The sequence below is a fragment of the Micropterus salmoides genome, unplaced genomic scaffold (assembly GCF_014851395.1).
Source record: "Micropterus salmoides isolate LMB-PRFRI ecotype aquatic unplaced genomic scaffold, ASM1485139v1 Ms_hic_scaffold_6, whole genome shotgun sequence".
NCBI classification, from domain to species: domain Eukaryota; kingdom Metazoa; phylum Chordata; class Actinopteri; order Centrarchiformes; family Centrarchidae; genus Micropterus; species Micropterus salmoides.
Genome location: NW_024044348.1, coordinates 23400489 through 23419279, shown reverse-complemented (window position 1 = coordinate 23419279; position 18791 = coordinate 23400489). Strand labels below are relative to the sequence as shown.

The following is an 18791-nucleotide window of genomic DNA, read 5'->3' as shown; positions in this document are numbered from 1 at the left end:
CAGACAGAAACATTCAGCAGAGTTTAGAACAGATGGCTTGAAGATGGGACAAGAATGCAACATTGTCACCGTGTGCATAGTTGGAAATATCATTATTTTAATCTGTGTGAGATCAGGACTAGTGCCATTTTAAGGATATTGAAGGGATTTTGTATGAGGACGGCACTGATAGGAAACTTTTGAGGTTTAGGGAAAGAAAAACTTTTTGCTTTGTGTGTAATTACACACAGAAAGAAATCCAGTGATGGATTGTTTGAAAGAAGAAAGAGACTGAGGGCTCCAGTGACTTACAGTAACAAATTAGCGCGGCATTTACTGGTTCCTTGGTGACATACCACGAGGATTGTATCAGCTGGCGTCTGTGACAGTCTACAGAAAGGCATATTCTTGTGATTGATGGTATGTCTATTAGGAGCTGTTGGATGTCTGCCTCTCCCAGTGGAGCCCTGACAGTCTCTTCCCAGGTCTGAACTGGGCTTGTGCTGAGCTGCTCTCCCCTTGCCCTGGAGCCCTGTCTATTCAAAGGCTGCTAACAGAGCCTCCATGAGATCCTGCTCTATCCCATGCAGTACCCTACATTACAGCACTGTACCCCACTGCACGTTGCACTCGTGCCAAAGTATTTTTATGGCCTGGCATCATTTTTCCACTCTCCCCAGGACCGAGACAGGAGAGATAACTCAACACCTCCGAAAGAGATTTGACTCGAGTGCTGCACCACCAGTCTAAATATGATTAATCTGTTTTTGCAGGAGTCAGTCAGCATGTCGCAAAGCTGCTTTAGAGATATCTAGGGGAGAGCCACCCCAATTTAGTAAGGACTTGCTAGGAGCTGAAGGGGTGAGGAGGGTGGATAGGATAAAGTTAGATAGATGGATAGATAGGGAGTGTGAGAGACAATGAAATAAAATGCAACATAACAGATGAGAAGGAACATGTGGAATGTAGTATGCAGAGTAAACATTGGTGATAGATTATGGCAGAGGGTGTGAGTAATTCATTGAGAGAAAACGGTAAGATTTCAGCTTGTTGGATCTTGCACTCTCATGTTACTGTCTGTTATTGTCTGCTCATTAAAATGCTTGCAGTGAATTTTAAGCTCTGGATGTTCTCTGGGATGACCGAACTTGCCATCTTGGCCCGTTATTGCGAAATGGTTGTGTAGTAATTTTGAAACAAACTGTTCCTGGAGGATCCATTTTCTAGCCCCTGTGCCTTTTAAGAAATAGACTGAAAAATCTTACACTAATAATCACAATATTAGGACAATCAAAAAATGCTAGGTAACATCCAGATATAAATTCCATTGCGGAGGAAGGCAAAAAGCTAAAGTATTTTATCTTCGAACGGCAGTGCCATCTACAGTTACAATTGCCGGTATTCTCTGCTGGCCTCACATAATTTTATACCGTCCTGCTCTCCGTTTTCCCGTCTATTGTCTGCCTGAATCCATGTGAATGCAACCTGCAGAAATGCAAATGCAAAATCTTCTTCTGTGATAGATTCGACCCTTCACAGCCGGTGGAACCACTTTGTGCATGTCAAAAAACTTATATTCTGATTAAATGCTTTGGGACATTTAAATGCACTGTGCAGGAGCGTAGGACTAATGAAAAAACAAGTTTACATGACTTTGATTTTGGGGGCTTTCTGGAGGCTTTAATCTCACAATGAAGCAAACATTTTCAGTTATCCATCCATCGTCAACCGCTTATCCTGCGTACAGGGTCGCGGGGGTCTGGAGCCAATCCCAGCTGACATCGGACAAAAGGCGGGGTACACCCTGGACAAGTCGCCAGTCAATTTCAGTTATTTCAAAGAAAATATCATGTCATTACACAAAATTAACACTTGTCTGCCCATCTCCTTTTGTCTTTAAAAAGTCACCCACAGCTTTATCAGTGACAGAAAAATGTGATGTAAAATTACGTAGAATTGCTTTTAGAAGTCAAATGATTTACAGAAGCAAACCACCATTCCTCCTATTCAAACATGTTTGATGAAAAAATTGTCCATGATTCAAAAGCTGCTCCAACTTGACTTGATATAAATGGACAACCTTGGTTTTCTAGTATCCAAACCTGCAGTTTTTAGATATTACTTTCTTGCATTACACCATTTTAGAATGCATCTAGCATCATTTATTGGCTTCTGCAAATGAAACAAATAGTTTAAAAGGTGGAAGACATCATCAATCATAAATTGGCACTCTCCATGCTATCAGTCAGAGATAAATATATAGCTGACCCCTGGTGTGAGGTGTCGTCCAGAGGCCACAGGGTGATCTGGCTGGAACTGACTGAGCTGCTGCAACCCTCTTCTTCCCCCTTTTCTTCTTATCTTTCTGCGAGGGGTCTTGTTCCATGCCACACAGCATATTGTATTTATAACCCTGGCTCCTCCTACTCCCTTCCTCCCCTCTCCTTACCTCATCCCCCAGGCACGTGGCTGCTCACTTCTTTGATGTGACGAACTTCACGATTCAGCCACTGTCTAAATATGAGTGGCTATGATTAGCCCAGGTGCTGTAGTGTCATCTTGTTGATCTTTCTTTATGCCCTCTTCAAACTCTTTGTCTCTTGCTTTCATGTGAGCTGGTACACACTGTACCCCACAAATTTGCAAGAGATTCTTATGTACTGGGTAGGTAGGAGGGTGCGGCTACATTATTTTAAGCTGAGATGTACGACTTCTTGCATGAGGTCATTGAAATGTATCTTTTTTATAGTATTAATGCTTTCTGGACTGCCACGAAATAAACACTTGCCTGTGCTTCCTGTCTATTCTGTAGCAGGCCCAGGCTAGCTAGATAGTTGTTTTGTGAAACAGTAGCTTTGCACCAGTGATCTCACTGGTTTGTGAGACACGCCTTCCAGGAAAAATAAGGGTTTTCCCGTAACAAGAATTTCTCCACCCACACAGACTGGCTGTGTTATTTTTTGTCTGTTGCTGTTAACACGATGATGCTGAATAGCACAGCTATATTATGGACATGAAAGTAGGGGCATTTAATCAGTGTACTTTCAGGGTAAAGTTTGTTGGAATTGACAGTTTCAGTAATCCTTGACTGTTGTGGATAGTTGTAAATGGTATGAAAGAAAGGGGGAGAGATTTTGGTTGATGTAAATCCGCATATACTCGGCAAATGAATTCCAAAAGAGAGAAACTGACAGTGACACAATGCGTTTTATGATGCTTGGATGTTAGTTTGCCTTGACATAAGCAATGGGAGCTCCACCACCCTATCTGTATCTCTTAGCAGATGAGATTACATTCATCATGCATGCCGTCAGAATCCTTATGAATACATTGCTTTATTGTAACCTCATCTATAGCCAGCTCTGTCCCACCCACAGAAAGACACATGGCAGTATTTGCATTCAGCCATAGACAGATGGAAGCTTCTGCTCAAGTATCACATTGGCTATGGAGGGCAACATGAAGATCAACACATAAGGCGCCTCCAACAAAAAATATTTTCAGTCTCTGTATTTCACTTTTTCCTATGTTAGGTGCCTCATGGAACTCACTTGCAAACTCACTCACATTCACGTTTAGCAGGCTGCAGATTCCTCACAAAGGGCAGCTGTCTAGTCATTGTCTGCAAATGTCAACTGTACCTATAAGAAAAGGAAACCAGTAGCAGTACTGGTTTAGACCTGCAAATGTAATCATGCTGATGTTGCCTTCTACAGGCATAGAAATTATTCGCTGCTGCAACTTTAACATGTGTGCCACCTGCAGGGACGTTTCAAGGGTTTACATTGAACGCTTGTGCCAACTGTTAAATTAGGAAAAATTAACCATTGGGTTGAATATCAAGTTTTGTCAGGCATTTGACCGTCTGATATGTGTTAATTGCAGAAATGGTCAACAGCTGAGAGCAAACAACTCTACAATTACACAACATGTAAATTTAGGTGGCACCAGTGTCGGATGTAAATGGGTCACATCGATATCTTGACATCAGCAGTTCTAAAATGCCGCCTTTGCTATACTATACTACTATGCAATTGTAGAGCCACAGCACCGGTAGTTCTACAATTGGATGCCATCAGCTGGGTTTGGTTTTGGATACTGTGTTCTTGTTCCACTTATTCACGTGTTTGTCTTTGAGGAATTTGGCATTTTAAGCCTCTGCCTTTCCTGTAATGGAACTCTCTTATTTTCTGTCTTTGAAAATTTAAGAAGCTATTTTTTTACAGCTGCAGGGTAGAAACTCAAAAGGGTGAGGACATGCATGTTTGTCTGCCTTACATCTGGATTTGTGTATTTCAATTAGAATATGATAGATTGACCTTATTATCTACTGTCCAGTGACTTCTCATGGCACGGCTTCATGATACTCACCGTTCTCCTAATGCGTGGCTCTTTGCTCCTTGGCGGCGCTGAATTTCTAATGCTGGTTGTCCTTTACACTTAAGTGTGATTGACGTCAGCCAGGCTTCTCACTGGTCTCCTCTCATAAACCTGTGTGTGAGACTCTTGCCCCGCAGCATCAGACTGACAAACATCATTACCCAGCAAAGCATTTGGCATTGAGACCTTCTTATCAGAGTTTACATGAAAAGACCCCGACACCTTTCAGAGATCATAAACACAAGTTACACTCAGTACAGGGGGCTTATTTATGCCACTCCTCCAAGGTCTCTGTGTCCACAAACAGTAACTATGATTCTGAGGGACTTGATGATGTCACTGTGAATGACCTTGTAAATCATCAGTACCTAAGAGTGTAGATGATGATTTAACAATAACAGTGAAACAACAAGGTTGTTTTTATTTATTTTTATAAACAGCATTGTTCAAGTGACATGTTTAGAATGAAGATAAATGTCGATCATTTACTAAAAAAATGGTATTACAGATCTTTTTTTATTTCTCCTCGAACCAATGAAAATTGTCTTTTTCTTTAGCTACAAGATTTATTTCTCCCTCTGTTCCTGTTTTATTTCCTACCTCCCTACCCTCATTATGTCCAACAGATCCGCTACATTTCTCAGACGCAAGGTTTGCCAGGAGAACATTTATTGAATGCAGGGACAAAGACGGCACGGTTCTTTTGCAGAGAGTCCGACTCGCCTTATGCAGCTTGGAGATTAAAGGTGAGCATGCCATGCCATGTTCAGACAACTAACCCTCTGCCCCTTGTTGTACTTCACTAAAAGCTTATGGTGAAAATTATAGGTCAGCTCTAATGCAATCAACAACTATTTTCTTCCTTCCTCCCTCTGGGCAAACAAAGACTAGAGTTCCAGATAAAGAAGCAATGACAGCTTTCCTGAAACATGCACAGAAGGACTAACTGTTAAGATCAAGTCAGAAAATATTAGACTCTGCTAGTCACATTGCTTCACATAATGTAAATCAGCTTAGGGTTCTACAGTGACATTTTTCTAATGAGCAAATTTATTAGCAAAGACAATGCATTTTGGGAGCATCGGTCATGAAAGCCCACCCTGCTTTCCTCCTTTAGGAATCTGAAGCTGTGAATATGCAGATTTTTAAAATTTCTTACATAGTATGAATGAACTAGTGTACAGGGACATAGCTGAGAAGGGCAGCTGCTTTATTAAATTCAGTTATAACATCCCTACTAAACAGTTTGTTTTTTCTGTAGTCAACAGATGAGCACGAGGCGGAGACGGGAATGAAATCAAAGGAAGCCAGGAAGTACATCTTCAGCTGTTTGGATGACATAGCGCACGTACGTTCAGCTCGGACCCCATTGCACTTACCACAGGACTTCAGAGGAAGTTCAGATGATGTATGCTACGAGGTCTTTACCAGAGGAAGTACACCTACAGCTGTATGAACAGAAAAGAGCACGCTCATGAGCCTCTAAGCTCAGCATCTCTTTAGTTAGATGCTAAACCAAAAAAAAGAAGGTTCAGGTTTCACTCACTACTCTCTTTAGAAACCGATCACAGGTGGAAATTCCCCAGGTGTTTAGGTCTGTACCTTTGTATGTCAGATGAGATTCTTGGTCATTTATAGTCATAACTAAGTGTTTATCATTCAGGAAATTGGTATCATACAAAAAATCCCTTGATTCATCCTACACAGAGTGTACTCTAATGTAACATTTCTCATTTTACTTTACTTGTTTCTTTTAATATGTTATTCTGTTGATGAATAATTATTTTGACCAATAGTTTTGATGGTAAAATGTCTGTAATTCAGGTGAACTTGGTGATGAATCTGGAAGGTAGTGACTCTGTAGCTGAGAAGGCAGACCGTCGGGAGTTTGTGGGCCTGCTGAAGAAGATGTTGTTAATTGATGCAGAAGAGAGGATTGCTCCTGCAGAGGCTCTCGTCCACCCCTTTGTGACAATGCAACACCTGCTCGACTTTCCCCATAGCAACCAGTGAGTCCCTTTTGCCACGGATTTTCAGACATGTTGTCATTTTGACCTCCCTACATGACTTGATCTCTCCATGTCACTCCTCTGCATCGTAGTGTGAAGTCATGTTTCCACATCATGGATGTTTGCTGGACTCGTCCCAGTGCATATGAGGTGGCCAACAGAAATAAAGGCCCTTTCGCCAGACCTGTGACCACAACCGCTGCTGCCTCTGTCAACCACCCGTTCAACAAGCTGGCTGGTGTCCACACGCAAGTGAGTTATTCAAGGATGTGTTTGTTGCCATTTCTATCAACAAGCAGTGGGGGTTATTATGAAAACATTTTAGAAACAAAAGAACCAACCAACTAATAAGTTTTAAATAAAATTACTAATTTTCTTGTTTCCTGAACTGGGTATTGAAAAAAACCTCATCACAATATCTTGACTGATGGAATAATCACAGATGGTGTCCATTATTGACATGCAATGTGTTGTTCTGCTCATCTGCTCCTGCGAAGACTGATCATGTAGACAATTTCCTCGCTTTTATTGCTTTCGTGTATGCTGACTTGCGTCTTATTGCGTCTCGGCACTGCTGTCATGGCAACAGATTCACGTCATGTTTCCGAGGTCATGGCAACAGTGCAAATGAATCTTGTTGCCGAGGAGAAAAAAGGAGCTGACGCTTTTTTTGGCATTGGGTATAATGCAAAACATCTAAAAGTCTGTTGAAAAGCATGTGACTAGTTACTTGTGATACAATGGTGACAATATATCTGTTTCATCAGTACAGATATAAGGATAATACTAGATGCCTCTTTAATTTCTAATCTGAATCGAAACCTGATGAAAGAATACCCGGTCACAGTCTTTCTAGGCTATAACTTCTGCTTTCATTGAGCAGTATGATAAATGGTAAATCTTTCTTGTTCAGGAGAATTTCACAGGAAAATGCGGTGACTTTTTTTAGTGTTAACCTCTGAAAGGCTGCTTTGTGTTTACTATTGTGTGTGGGGGGGCTGCGCTACAAGCAAGAGCTGCAGCAGAACAATATAAGCCTAGTTCTCATCATTCAATGAATGTGATTATAGCCAGGCACGGGAGCAGCGTTAGTAGAGAAGCATGTGCTCGACCGTTCTTTGTTTATCATCTCAAAGAGTAAGTTCAACACTCCCGTATTTATCCATCATTTAAAAAAAAACAAAATTTACCTTTTGTGAGCCTGGATAAAATGGTCTCACAGAGGCGGTTATCAGCCCAATATTTGGCAATTAACTCATGACCATGCATGAGCAAGAAGCTTCTAATCATAAGCAATACCAAGAGCTGCTTTTCAATGAGATGAATGTATGGTGACTCCATTTTTCCTGGGAGTTGATAAGTATGCAAGTATGTCCTGAATACTTTTTATTCAGTACCCTGAACTTCCTCTGGAGTAGATCAGCCATGTTTGTGGTTACGATGGTGAGCTACCACAGGTCAGCCAAGGGAGCCACCGTCTTTCAACTGAAAAGTTAATGGACTAACCCGCTAATCTCTTAGTCCATGACAAGTTCCTGTGTTTGGGTGAAAAACAGACTGCTCTTTACAGAGATGTTGCCCTCTACTGGCTCTTTATTGCTACTGGTGATCATTTTAATACCTGAGAAAAGTCCAGTCATATCCATTTTTTTTCCTTTTTTAGGGGTTGGCCCCATCAGCCACCTCAGTGATGCACCCTGGGATACCACTGCAGACAGGAAGTGGTCAGTTTGGATGCAACGATTCATTTCAGCAGGCACTCATTCTATGTCCCCCAACCATTCAAGGTAGGACGTGTAAATCTTGTGTTTCATTTGTTTATTATTTGTTCTGGTGGTTAGACTAAAAGTCAGATATTTTCCTTTCCATTGTCCCTGCAGGAATTCCCACCAACACGGCTAAACCAGCAGGCTACTCTGTCAGAATGGAGGCTTCTGTGCCTCTGGTCACTCAAGCACCCCCCATCCAGCCCATACAAATCAGACCTGGAGTCATCACACAGGTAACGGGGTAGTAAGCATAGGACTGATGGCAATTGAGTTCAGAAAAAATGCATGGATGTGCAAGCTGATGACAGCATCGAGAGGAACATTACTAGATGTGTAACTGCTTTTCTTCTCTGCACTTACACAGGCCTGGTCCAACCGTGCACAGCAAATCTTGGTGCCCACTTGGCAGCAGGTGACATCAGTGCCCCCACCACCAACCACTTTGGCATCTGACACTGTGGCGGGCTCACAGAGACTGGGTGACTGGGGGTAAGCAATTTGTTTTAGGGGATGACAGCACAATATGTTTTGATACATTATGTGTGTCCTTTCTGTGTTCCTTATAGTTCCAATGTATGACATTACATAAAACCATATTTATTAGTGTTTTATTACCTTTTAGTTGCTATGTACACCCTTGGGAATGGCTGCACTGCTCTGATACAGTGCTCTTGCTCCCCTGAATGTTAATGATCCATGAGTCATACGTGTCCTTTGGGACCAGCGACTGAGAGCGTTTTGTCAGTAATGGTGCTAAAGGCTTTTGGCTCAATTTGCAATGTTCTGTTTTTTTAATGCAGGAAAGTGCGTCCCCATGGTAACCATTACAGCTCCATGATTGCACACCCTCAGCCATTCTTAACCAACCAAATGACCATGTCCACCCACCAGCCAATCAACATAGGCATTGCACATGTGGTGTGGCCACAGCCAGCTGCCAACAAGAGAGCCAAGCCTTGTATGAACAGGTATGGCATGTAGATTTGGCCTTTTTGCAACAACAACAAAAACAATAGACATACATGCACTCAAAGGTGTGCTCAATTTCTGAAAGTGACTTGTTTTTCCTTCAACAGGGGCAGCAACTTCTCCCAAAACACGAACATCCAAAATTTAGCATGCCAGTCCCCAAAGATGGCCGATACAGCAAAGAATGTGGAGGAGGCAGCGGAGGAAGCCAGATGCCCAGAGGCAGGGCATACTACTGGTGTGGAGCAAGGAGCAGAACAAGTGGAGGAGGATGATGAGAATTGCTGTAAAGTGGAGCCAGACTGTGAGGAGCTTTCAGTGTCGCAGGAACAGCGGCAGGCCATGGTGATTTCTGACCTTGCCAGCCCGACTGTTAGTGTCATCAGTATCAGCAGCGATGAAGAGGAGAGCGCGCAAAGACACTCGATGGGGGAGTGAGTGCAGACCGGTTCCTTCTAACTATATGTATAAATTCCAGTTAAGACTGCTTTATTGCCAAATTGTTGTAGATGTGTGGTTGGTTAGTTCAACGGACGCACACAACAGTTGGAAACAAAGGCATTAACACTCTTTTTGTAACTTAATTGTAACTCTCAGATCTCTCCATGATCTTGTTAACTGCACTGGGCAGATGCAACATACCACTCTAAGAGGGGGGCGAAAAGTACCACTTGGAGATAGGAGGTGGAAGGTTCCATGTGTTTCTGGCCCTTTTAACATTGTCTTATTTTATTTCTCTCTCTGCACACAGGTGTAAGGGTAGTGCAGACTGTGAGGCGTGTCAGAGTACAGTCAGTATGGAGAGAGTCTGCTCTCTCAGCAGTCCAGACAGCACCCTCAGCACCAGCTCTTCAGCCTCGGCCCAGTCCAGCACCTCGCCCTGCAAACACCCAAACAGGTATGCTCAATGGATTCAAACGAAGCTCTTCCGAATGTTCAATTTGCTTCTACAGTAGCCGCAACAAAAGAGATATCTGTAACTTCCTTCCTCATGGGTTGCTCTCTTGCAGTATGTCAGACGACGAACAGGAGAGTGGTTGTGACACAGTGGATAGCTCACCTGCTTCAGATGCCTCTGGCCGTAGCAACAGTCCCTTCACAGAACGACGCTTCATCGCTGACCGCAACCAGAACTGTGAGCCCCGTATTGCGTGCGTGGCCCCGGAGACCGAGCCCAGCAAGCCGACAGTTCGTACTGTTGTGGTCCCTCCAATGAGGATGCAGAACAACAACAACAACCCTGCCGTCAACGGAACACCTGGCCACACAGGTAAAATCGGACATATGACGCACTGGCAAAACAAACACATTCAGTATGTTATGTTATTTAAGTTTGACTTTGAGTTGCTCTAATGATGTATATTAGGTGTCAAGCCTACAGACTGAAATTGTTAAATACTTAACTGCTGGGTATGAGAGTGACCCAGATTACCTTTAAACCTAAATGATCATATGAATAAAACAGGTGACAAGGACACCTTTTCTTCTGCACACTCAATTGCTATGTGTCTGAAGTACGCTCTGATGGTGTTATCCACTCGGAAGACAAGAAGGTGCATGAGTAGTCACAACTGATGCTGTTTGCTCCACAGGTCACATGGCCTGGGATTATGCTGTCTCAGTAGGCCACAGAGGTTCTCACAGGTGATTATGGGTGACCTGCCCTGATGTATTTGCTTTGATCTCTGGAGTGGAGATTTGTTTGCTGTCAACACTCCTTACTCTGTCTCCAGACTGACTCTGAGAGCCCCTGTATCTGTGTGGATGTGCACTTCCTAAAGCTAAGACATGCGTAATTGTCCTCAAAATATTTAATAACCTGAATAAAATATTCAAAACATGGATGTCAACCAGAGAACACGAACCCAATTTCTGGCTGTCATAAACGTTAAATGTTTGATGAATGTTTCTTTCTGGTGTTAAAATGGAGTTACGCATGCTATATGTAGGCTCTATAACAGCTGTGGTCAGTGGGACATCACCGTTTCTTTCAGCACCAGAGTTCATTTATCAGCTACCTCTTCATAGGTCTTTTAAAGTGGAAGGTTCAACTGTAAATCCTCAGAGAAAACACTCTCGTCAAAGGCATCTCCCTCCCCAACTCTCAAACTATTGCAACTAAAGCCCCACATAAAAGGGCACAGCTTGCTATTCTAGTGCTACCAGGTGTATTTATAGCTGATGGTCTGACCCCACTATAAGCTCTATGAACAAGCTTAGTTACTAACTCCTCCCAGATCCCCCAAAACTCTATCTATTTATAATCACCTTGATCATATTCAGAGGACAGATGCCACTATGTTTTAAAGGTTTGGAACTGATCAAATAGCTGAAATTACTGACATGCTTTCAAACGTTGCCTTTTCTGCGGTTGTAGCTGGATCCGATCTCTGGTTGCATCTTTTTTTTGCTTGTCCTTTACATTGTGATATTTATAGAGGGACGCAGAATGGTGCATTAACATGTGTCATCTCCATCTTTCTGTGTTTCTCTATCCACCCGTTTCACACGGCATCTCCTACCTTCAGTCTTGGAGTCTTCATGTTACCAGTCCAAAGGACGAAGCCTTCCTGGGCGACATCACCACCACTCCACTCCCCTCCTCAACAGGCCGCAGAAGATCACCCCTGCATTCCAGCCCCAGCAACAGCAGCCCATAGGCTTTGGGCAGGTGAGCAGATAAATACATGTATTACACAGTCACAAGCACATATACACAAAGGCACTTAAACATATGCACCTTTTTATACTCCATTTGTTAAGGGTTGATGGCTTAAGAGAGTCACTGGGGACATTTGGCTACATCGATCAAGCAGTAGTCAAGCAGCAATATACAGTAGAAGCATTCGCAGAATTTGTGATTACTGAAGATGGCAAAATATATTTCAACTTGACAAGAAAACAGATTTCAGTGATAAAATCACTCTTCCTCTAATGTGCAACCTACATTTGATCACTGCCAGAGTTAATGCTGGTGGGGACGGGGTGTCCCGCTGAACACAATTGGCTGTGTTTGCTCGTGGGAAGGCCCATTTTATAACATAGTCATGTTAAGTCATGCCATCCTGCATCTGTCCCTTTGCTGGAATGTAAAGAAGTTGGCAAACTGTACCAGAAAGTCCAATTTCTAAAGTGATGAAAGCGGTCGTGACGCTCTGTGCATTTAGGTGATAAAGAGCACAACATTTGAATTGCAAATATTGCCTTTTCATAGCAGAGCAGCAGCCAAGTGTACACTTCATATCATAAATGGAACTTAATTCATCTGCCACAGCAGCCTTTATTGCTAACAAATCCACTAGCTTCGCTCAAAATGACTCAGTTGGTGCACATTTCCAATTGTGTTTAAAGGTGAGGGCATTTTACTCTAATGCTGCCTACTTACTACATTACCAGTAAGACAAAGAGAATGAATAAAATATTATAATGTTAGACAGACACATTGAGATGAGGAGGATGTCAGGATTGTTAAAGACTGATTAGAGACACAACATGGACGTGTAAAAACGTGGACACACAGCAGCATCTAGTGGCTCATAAAGAATCTGATTAGCCAGATCCTGTTCTTCTCTCCTTCAGGTGCAGCATTTCAGTTCCTGCCATCAAGAATGGAATGGCAACTTTGCCCACCGGAGACCACAGGCCTATATCCCTCCCACCATGCATGGGCACACATTCACCTTGTCCCACAGCAGCCCAAACCACACTACGGGCCCCCACCCCCACCTTGGGGGTCACCCGCACTCCCAGCCCACCTTATTGTCCTACCCCCCATCTGGTCCTCTGGTCACCGCTGCGCCCGTGGCCCACCTCCTGGCTTCCCCTGTAGCCTCCCGCCCGGTCCTCCAGCCCACCTACAGTATCTCCCACCCGGCAGGCATCGTGCATCAGGTCACAGTGGGCATCAACCCTCGGCTGCTGCCCTCCCCCACCTTGCACCCCCAGGGCCAATTCAAGCCCCTCTTTCCCCCGCACTCTTACATCGCCTCGCCTGCCTACGCCAGTTTCCCTCTCAGCCCCACCAAAATAAACCAATACCCTTACATCTGAGCATGGCTGCCAAGGTACCCTTCTTACCACCTGAGGGCTAATAGCAGGGCAAATTTGACCTTTTATCGTAAACCACAAACCGCATGGTTCTCATCTCCAAAACCATGGCACAACCACAGAGAAAGCAAGCTATTTTTTGAATCATGTAGACTTGGGTGTAATTGAACTTCAAGCTTTAAAAAAAAAAGTTCCAATGGTGGAGATGATTTAGGCAAAAATTAAGAAGGAAATAATGTATGAATGATTGAATGAAAGAATGAATGCGTAGTTAAACTCACACTTAATGTGTTTTGCACATTTGATATATCTTTGCATTGGATCTTCTACGAATACTCCTCAAAACAGGTAAATAATTGGGGTGGTGTTGAATAGTTAGACTTTGCACCCCTGATCCCAGCTATTTTTCTATATTGCCTTCTTACGTGTGCAAGACACATCCATATTTGTAAAGCCATCCCAGTCTCTAGCTCTAGATCAACAGATGCACACGTCGTCCACAGTGTATGTTGTACTGCGTTTGAAGTATTTGTACCTTTTCGGTGTCTTTTGGTGTTAGCAATGTCAAGTCAATTAACCGATTTATATAGGGTTGTTCCTCACGCTGCATGTGGTCTTGCATGAGCAAAAATGTAAACGGAAAGACGCATAGACGTTGCTGTTATTGTTTGTGTCACAAGACTCGCTGCATTGTATAACTGTCCCCAGCCATAGTGCCTTACATATTTGAGGTTGTTAATGTTACTACTTATATATGACTATATACATGAATATTAATGTACTGGACTGCAGCACTTGAAATTCCAATCAGTCGATGCATCCTATGTGTGAGTATATATATATGCACATGTGTATATGTCCATGCATAGCCTGCATTGATGTGATGTATCGCGGATAGCGGTGCTTATTATTTGGAGTCGGTGTATATTTCACTGTGTAGTGAGTTACTTTTTCTGTTATTTCAAGAAGAACAGCATGCTTTGCTGTTGCGAATGCTTACTGTTTCATTAAAAATGTTTTTGTTTTGTTTTTCGTTCTCCCTATCCCGAATGAACTAGTGTACAAAGTGCAAGTACTGAGTATTGCTTAACATTTGATAATCACTTTCTATTTAGTGAAACTCTTACTACAAACAGTATTTGTACTGTTTGATGAAACTGCAATACAATCTAAATAGTCGTTGATTATTTTTTTTTTTTCGTCTTCGTATTTTCATTTAGTGTGTTTTCACTTTGTTTCTTAGCTGTTTAGAAGTGTGGTGGGCATGGCTTTGATTAGGTAAGGAAAAAATGCAAATTAATTCACGGTATGGAATCTTCTAAGCCTGAGCAAACCATGCAGTATTTGATATACACACATATATGGACATATATTATAGAGCTAGACTATTTAGTACAGATGCTTGATAAGGTGTGAGTTAATTGTGTGCAATTCTCTCATTTATGCATGTGTGACAAAGTTAACTTTTTCCCTTTACATTATACCATTTGTTAAAGGCTTAAGGCTTATCGGTGTCGACTGCTTATTTTATACATTCCGTCAGGGAGGAGATATATATATATATATATATATATATATATATATATATATATATATATGCGCGCTGTGTGTGCATTTTTCTGTTAATTTTTTTTGTCTTTGATTTTTCAATGAAGTTGCTTGTGCAGCACCAAAGACTGTAATTCATTTCCTGAGCAAGGTAGCTATTCTGTTTGCATAGACCTCAGTTATACTGTAGTTGTAGAATGGGGTTAAATTAAAACAAACAAAAAAAAATTGTATTAAAAAAAAATGGCTGAGATTTTGTCTAGCTTATTGGGCAATTAATAAGTCGTATCATTTCTTCTTGAATGTATCATAGATAAGCTGCTATATGATGATTGCCACTTCAATAGCTGTGAAATTAGGTGATTTCTCTGAGTTTAAACCTAGCGTTGCTATTTTTGTATAGGTCCCTAATTATCTGAAATAGAAGTGGTTTTGATTTTTGTGTTTTGCGTTCATATTTGGAGTGTCTTTGTAACTACTGTATTGCTGATGATGAACATTAGTTGCATTTGTTGTTTCTCGGGGTGTGTGTGTGTGTGTGTGTGTGTGTGTGTGTGTTTTTGCATCAGTATTTTATCCTTATTAACCTTTCGGGCTCATCACTGCATATAAATGATGTATCGATGTAACTTAATTTTTGTATGTTTTCATATTGACGTTTTGTACACATCTAAAGCTGTAGCTTGCAGGAATGATTTAACTTTTTCATTGTACGGTATACTACCAGTACTCTTTGATGTGTTACAGGGGCACTGTGAGCTGCCAGAATAAGAAAAAAATCTGTTGTGTTCATTTTAAAAGCGTCTGTAATGTTTCCACCGATCACACACAAACACACTCGGCACTAAGCATTCATACAGGTAGTCAGGCTTGTAAGGGTTTGGGTGATTAGACTGTGTGTCCAAAAATAAACTTTATATGCCCAATTTTTCCGTTCCAAAATAATGTTTTACAGCTTGTTTTACTGTTAAATTGATTTGAACAAATATTTATTTAAACCTTTTAACTGTTCAATGTTCTATCAGGCTGGAATATCAGTTTCACAGTTTGATATTCTAAACTGCCTCGTGTTCAGATCGCTCTCCCCTTTATGAGTGTCTCATATCAAAACGATGTTTTGTCAATGCAAAACTGTGGCCATTGTTACGTGTTCCTTACAGAAATTGAGACAGTGTGAGCAGCACTGCGTATGTGCCTTGAGATTCAGAAAGTGAGAGTTCAAGGTGGTGATTTCATCACCGCTTATATGGGGATGAAGGCATAGAATCCAGGAACAGTCCATTACCGTATAGAGTAGACAGCCACATGACCAGGAATTTAAAAACCCCCCACAAAATAGTACTTCATCACAGTGTCGCACCAGGGACCTGTACTCCTCTGATCAGCTTGTAGACATGAAAGAGGACTTGTAAATGGTGGAGGTTCTCTTGTTTTCGAATTGCCACCACCAAAACCTCTCTGTGATAACACACCAATGAAACTTACACTTTGAATGGTATGAAACTCAACAATCTTTGGATAGTCACTCTGGCTGAACAGCAGATGCAATACTTAACATTGTGCGGTCATTGCACCACCAAGTGTTCTTAGAATATCTCTGTTTTGCATTACCTTGCATGTACACCTAAGTTGCTTCACTTTGTCTGCCTAGAAATTGTCAGCTCAGAGCAGCTTTTCCATCGTGCATGTTAAAGCTGAGTGGGAGTAACCAGAACACAGTTGACAACACTGGCCTTTAACATCCGAGCGAGTCATGCTTTATATCCAGTACTAGTCTATCTGGATGTTTATTCTGTGTTCTGGATGGAAAACCGCTCCTTCAAGGAGATTGTTGTGGTCTCCCTGCACGGTCAGTCATGAGTGTAATGCTCCACATTTTAACACTGATAAGGCTGTATGTATTTTGATAGCTTTCTTTTCTTTACCTGTATGCTTTACTGGTCATACTCGAGTATCACTTTGGAAAGCTTATGTCGACAAGGCAAGCACTTGGCAGATTAGTGCTTGAAATAGTCCCCCCCCCCCCCCAGTAATAAGCATGTGAAATGTAAATCTGTGTTTTGATTCCTCCAAAGGTATTCACCAGCAATGCGCCTGCATACTCTCCCATACTTGTTAGGAAAAGAATGGATGCAAGAGGAGAGAAATCTTAAAACTGTTTTTAATTTTCCACACAATCGACACCTTGGTTTATGAGTAACTTTTTTTTTTTGAGGATTCATGTAACATTTAACAGACAAAACAGTCATTTGTAAAATTACTACTATTAAAGTTATGACTTTAATATCAGAAAAAAAATCCTCTGCTGCGGTATTATCCTTTAGAGATGTTAATTCAGGGTTTGTATTAGGCTAAATGTGCTACTGTGTTATCCTTTTGATTTGATGAAGTTTGTTTTACTCAAGCTCTTATTTTCAGTTTCCTGGTCATCTGTATCAATTTCAGAGTTAATTCACACTGCAAGTTATGGAATCATCTGTTTAGATTGCTCATCAAATAGACTTGATTATGAAATCTGAACTGTTACTGTTTTTAATACCTGTAGATTTTTTGTGGCTTTGTTTTTCTTGGTTTTGTTTTTTTGTTTCAGTTGCTTTTTTAATTGTGTGCTACACTAGTTTGCCATGTAGCAATTGCACTGTGCAATATTTACAGTATGAGGACTGGGAAAACTAACTCTGTGGATGTGATGTCTATTTACAGTTTGCGATAGTGTTTCCTCTCTAGTTCTCAGTGATTTAGGTGTGACCAAGCCTTCTCTACTTTGTCACATTAAGCGGGTTTTCCAGGTGACTCTTTTGGTGAGTGTCAAAATAAGACTTTATGGTGTATTATTGTTAAGATTCACTTTGAATTAAAAAAAACTCTATTGATGCAGCGCTGTTTGTCTCAGTCTGTTTTTTTTAAACCATCATTTTGGTCATTCAGTTGCTTTTCTTGCATTGAACACATACATGGACAACAAGTCCAACTGATAATATTACAATGTGCGCTTTTTTTTTTTTTTTTTTTAAGTTATTGATAAACTTTTGATTGTTTTGTCTTTAAAATATTATGAAATGCTGTGGAGGGAGGGAGGAGTGCCACAACTTTATGTCTGACCAGGTGTTTAGAAAGATTAAAAGATGTTACATTTCAAATGCTTCAGAGTAAAAGCAGCAAATCCTCACATTTGAGAAACTGGAACCAGAGAATGTGTGGTATTTTTGTCTGATAAAATATTTAAAGGATTCATTTCATTTTGTTAGTCAAATAATGGATTAATGGACTGGGCAAGCATAAACACAAAGTCCTTAAAGGTCACAGAAAAACATTTGGAACATTTCATGGCGCAATTCCATTATAACTGTGCAAACTCCATGTGCTGATAAAGACCATGTGAAATGATGGAAAGCTCCACAACAGCTACTAATATTGTGGTGATATTGTTTCATCAAATAAGTAATATCATTGTTCCCTCCAGACTACATAGAAAAACAAAACAAATAAACAAAATTTTGTCCGTATTGTTTTTAATGTCATAAACAATACAACAAAATTATTTTCAAAAAGGTCCTTTGTGGTGAATTCTTGTGACATGGGGTTTGTGTGACTTAACAGTGTGACTGTAACCCTTATAATGCAAACCCCAGGGGCCTCAGTCTCGTCTCATCTGTAGTTTTCATTCAGTGTTTTACTGGGTTTGGGCTGACATCTTGTGGAGGTACGGAGGTACTGCAGTCGTCCTTGTTTCTACACAATCAGATATTCAGGTAGCAATTACTGCAGCCCTCGGGGCAGAATGTACAAACCTGTTAGTGGAGGTAAAGAACATTTAAAAAGCCACTTAAATATTAATCCACCGTATGCGTGAACAAGGTTAAATTTGACTCGGCTTTATATTAGGAGTTCTGTGTGGTGTCATTCACCCAGCAGAGGTCGTCCGACAGACTGCTCGCCTTGACTTTCTCCCGACAATTAACACAGAAGCTAATTTGACCAGGGGGGTGTAAGACTTTTAAATTATCCACCCATCGGCTTCCGTATCCTTACGTTTGTTGCTAAACGTCACCCGAGCACACCCCGAATGCCTGTCATCCATCTCGAGCAG

The 18791-nt window shown here is 41.4% G+C and overlaps 1 protein-coding gene across 2 annotated transcripts in view; it reads left to right on the top strand.

Moving 5' to 3' along the window:
• The window catches only part of hipk3b (homeodomain interacting protein kinase 3b), a 40136-nt gene extending 22557 nt beyond the window's left edge, over positions 1 to 17579 (top strand). Inside the window, exons 4-17 of one of the 2 annotated variants that reach the window (XM_038700485.1) lie at positions 4986 to 5105; positions 5621 to 5707; positions 6184 to 6368; positions 6461 to 6620; positions 8032 to 8155; positions 8249 to 8370; positions 8502 to 8626; positions 8938 to 9105; positions 9214 to 9540; positions 9858 to 10004; positions 10117 to 10376; positions 10699 to 10750; positions 11635 to 11777; positions 12686 to 17579. In XM_038700485.1, the coding sequence (XP_038556413.1) occupies positions 4986 to 5105; positions 5621 to 5707; positions 6184 to 6368; positions 6461 to 6620; positions 8032 to 8155; positions 8249 to 8370; positions 8502 to 8626; positions 8938 to 9105; positions 9214 to 9540; positions 9858 to 10004; positions 10117 to 10376; positions 10699 to 10750; positions 11635 to 11777; positions 12686 to 13197 (2532 nt within the window). In that variant the 3' untranslated portion in view covers positions 13198 to 17579. The remainder of the gene's footprint in view (positions 1 to 4985; positions 5106 to 5620; positions 5708 to 6183; positions 6369 to 6460; positions 6621 to 8031; positions 8156 to 8248; positions 8371 to 8501; positions 8627 to 8937; positions 9106 to 9213; positions 9541 to 9857; positions 10005 to 10116; positions 10377 to 10698; positions 10751 to 11634; positions 11778 to 12685) is intronic. The other variant, XM_038700486.1, reaches the window with a different exon arrangement.
• The last annotated feature ends 1212 nt before the right edge of the window (positions 17580 to 18791 follow it).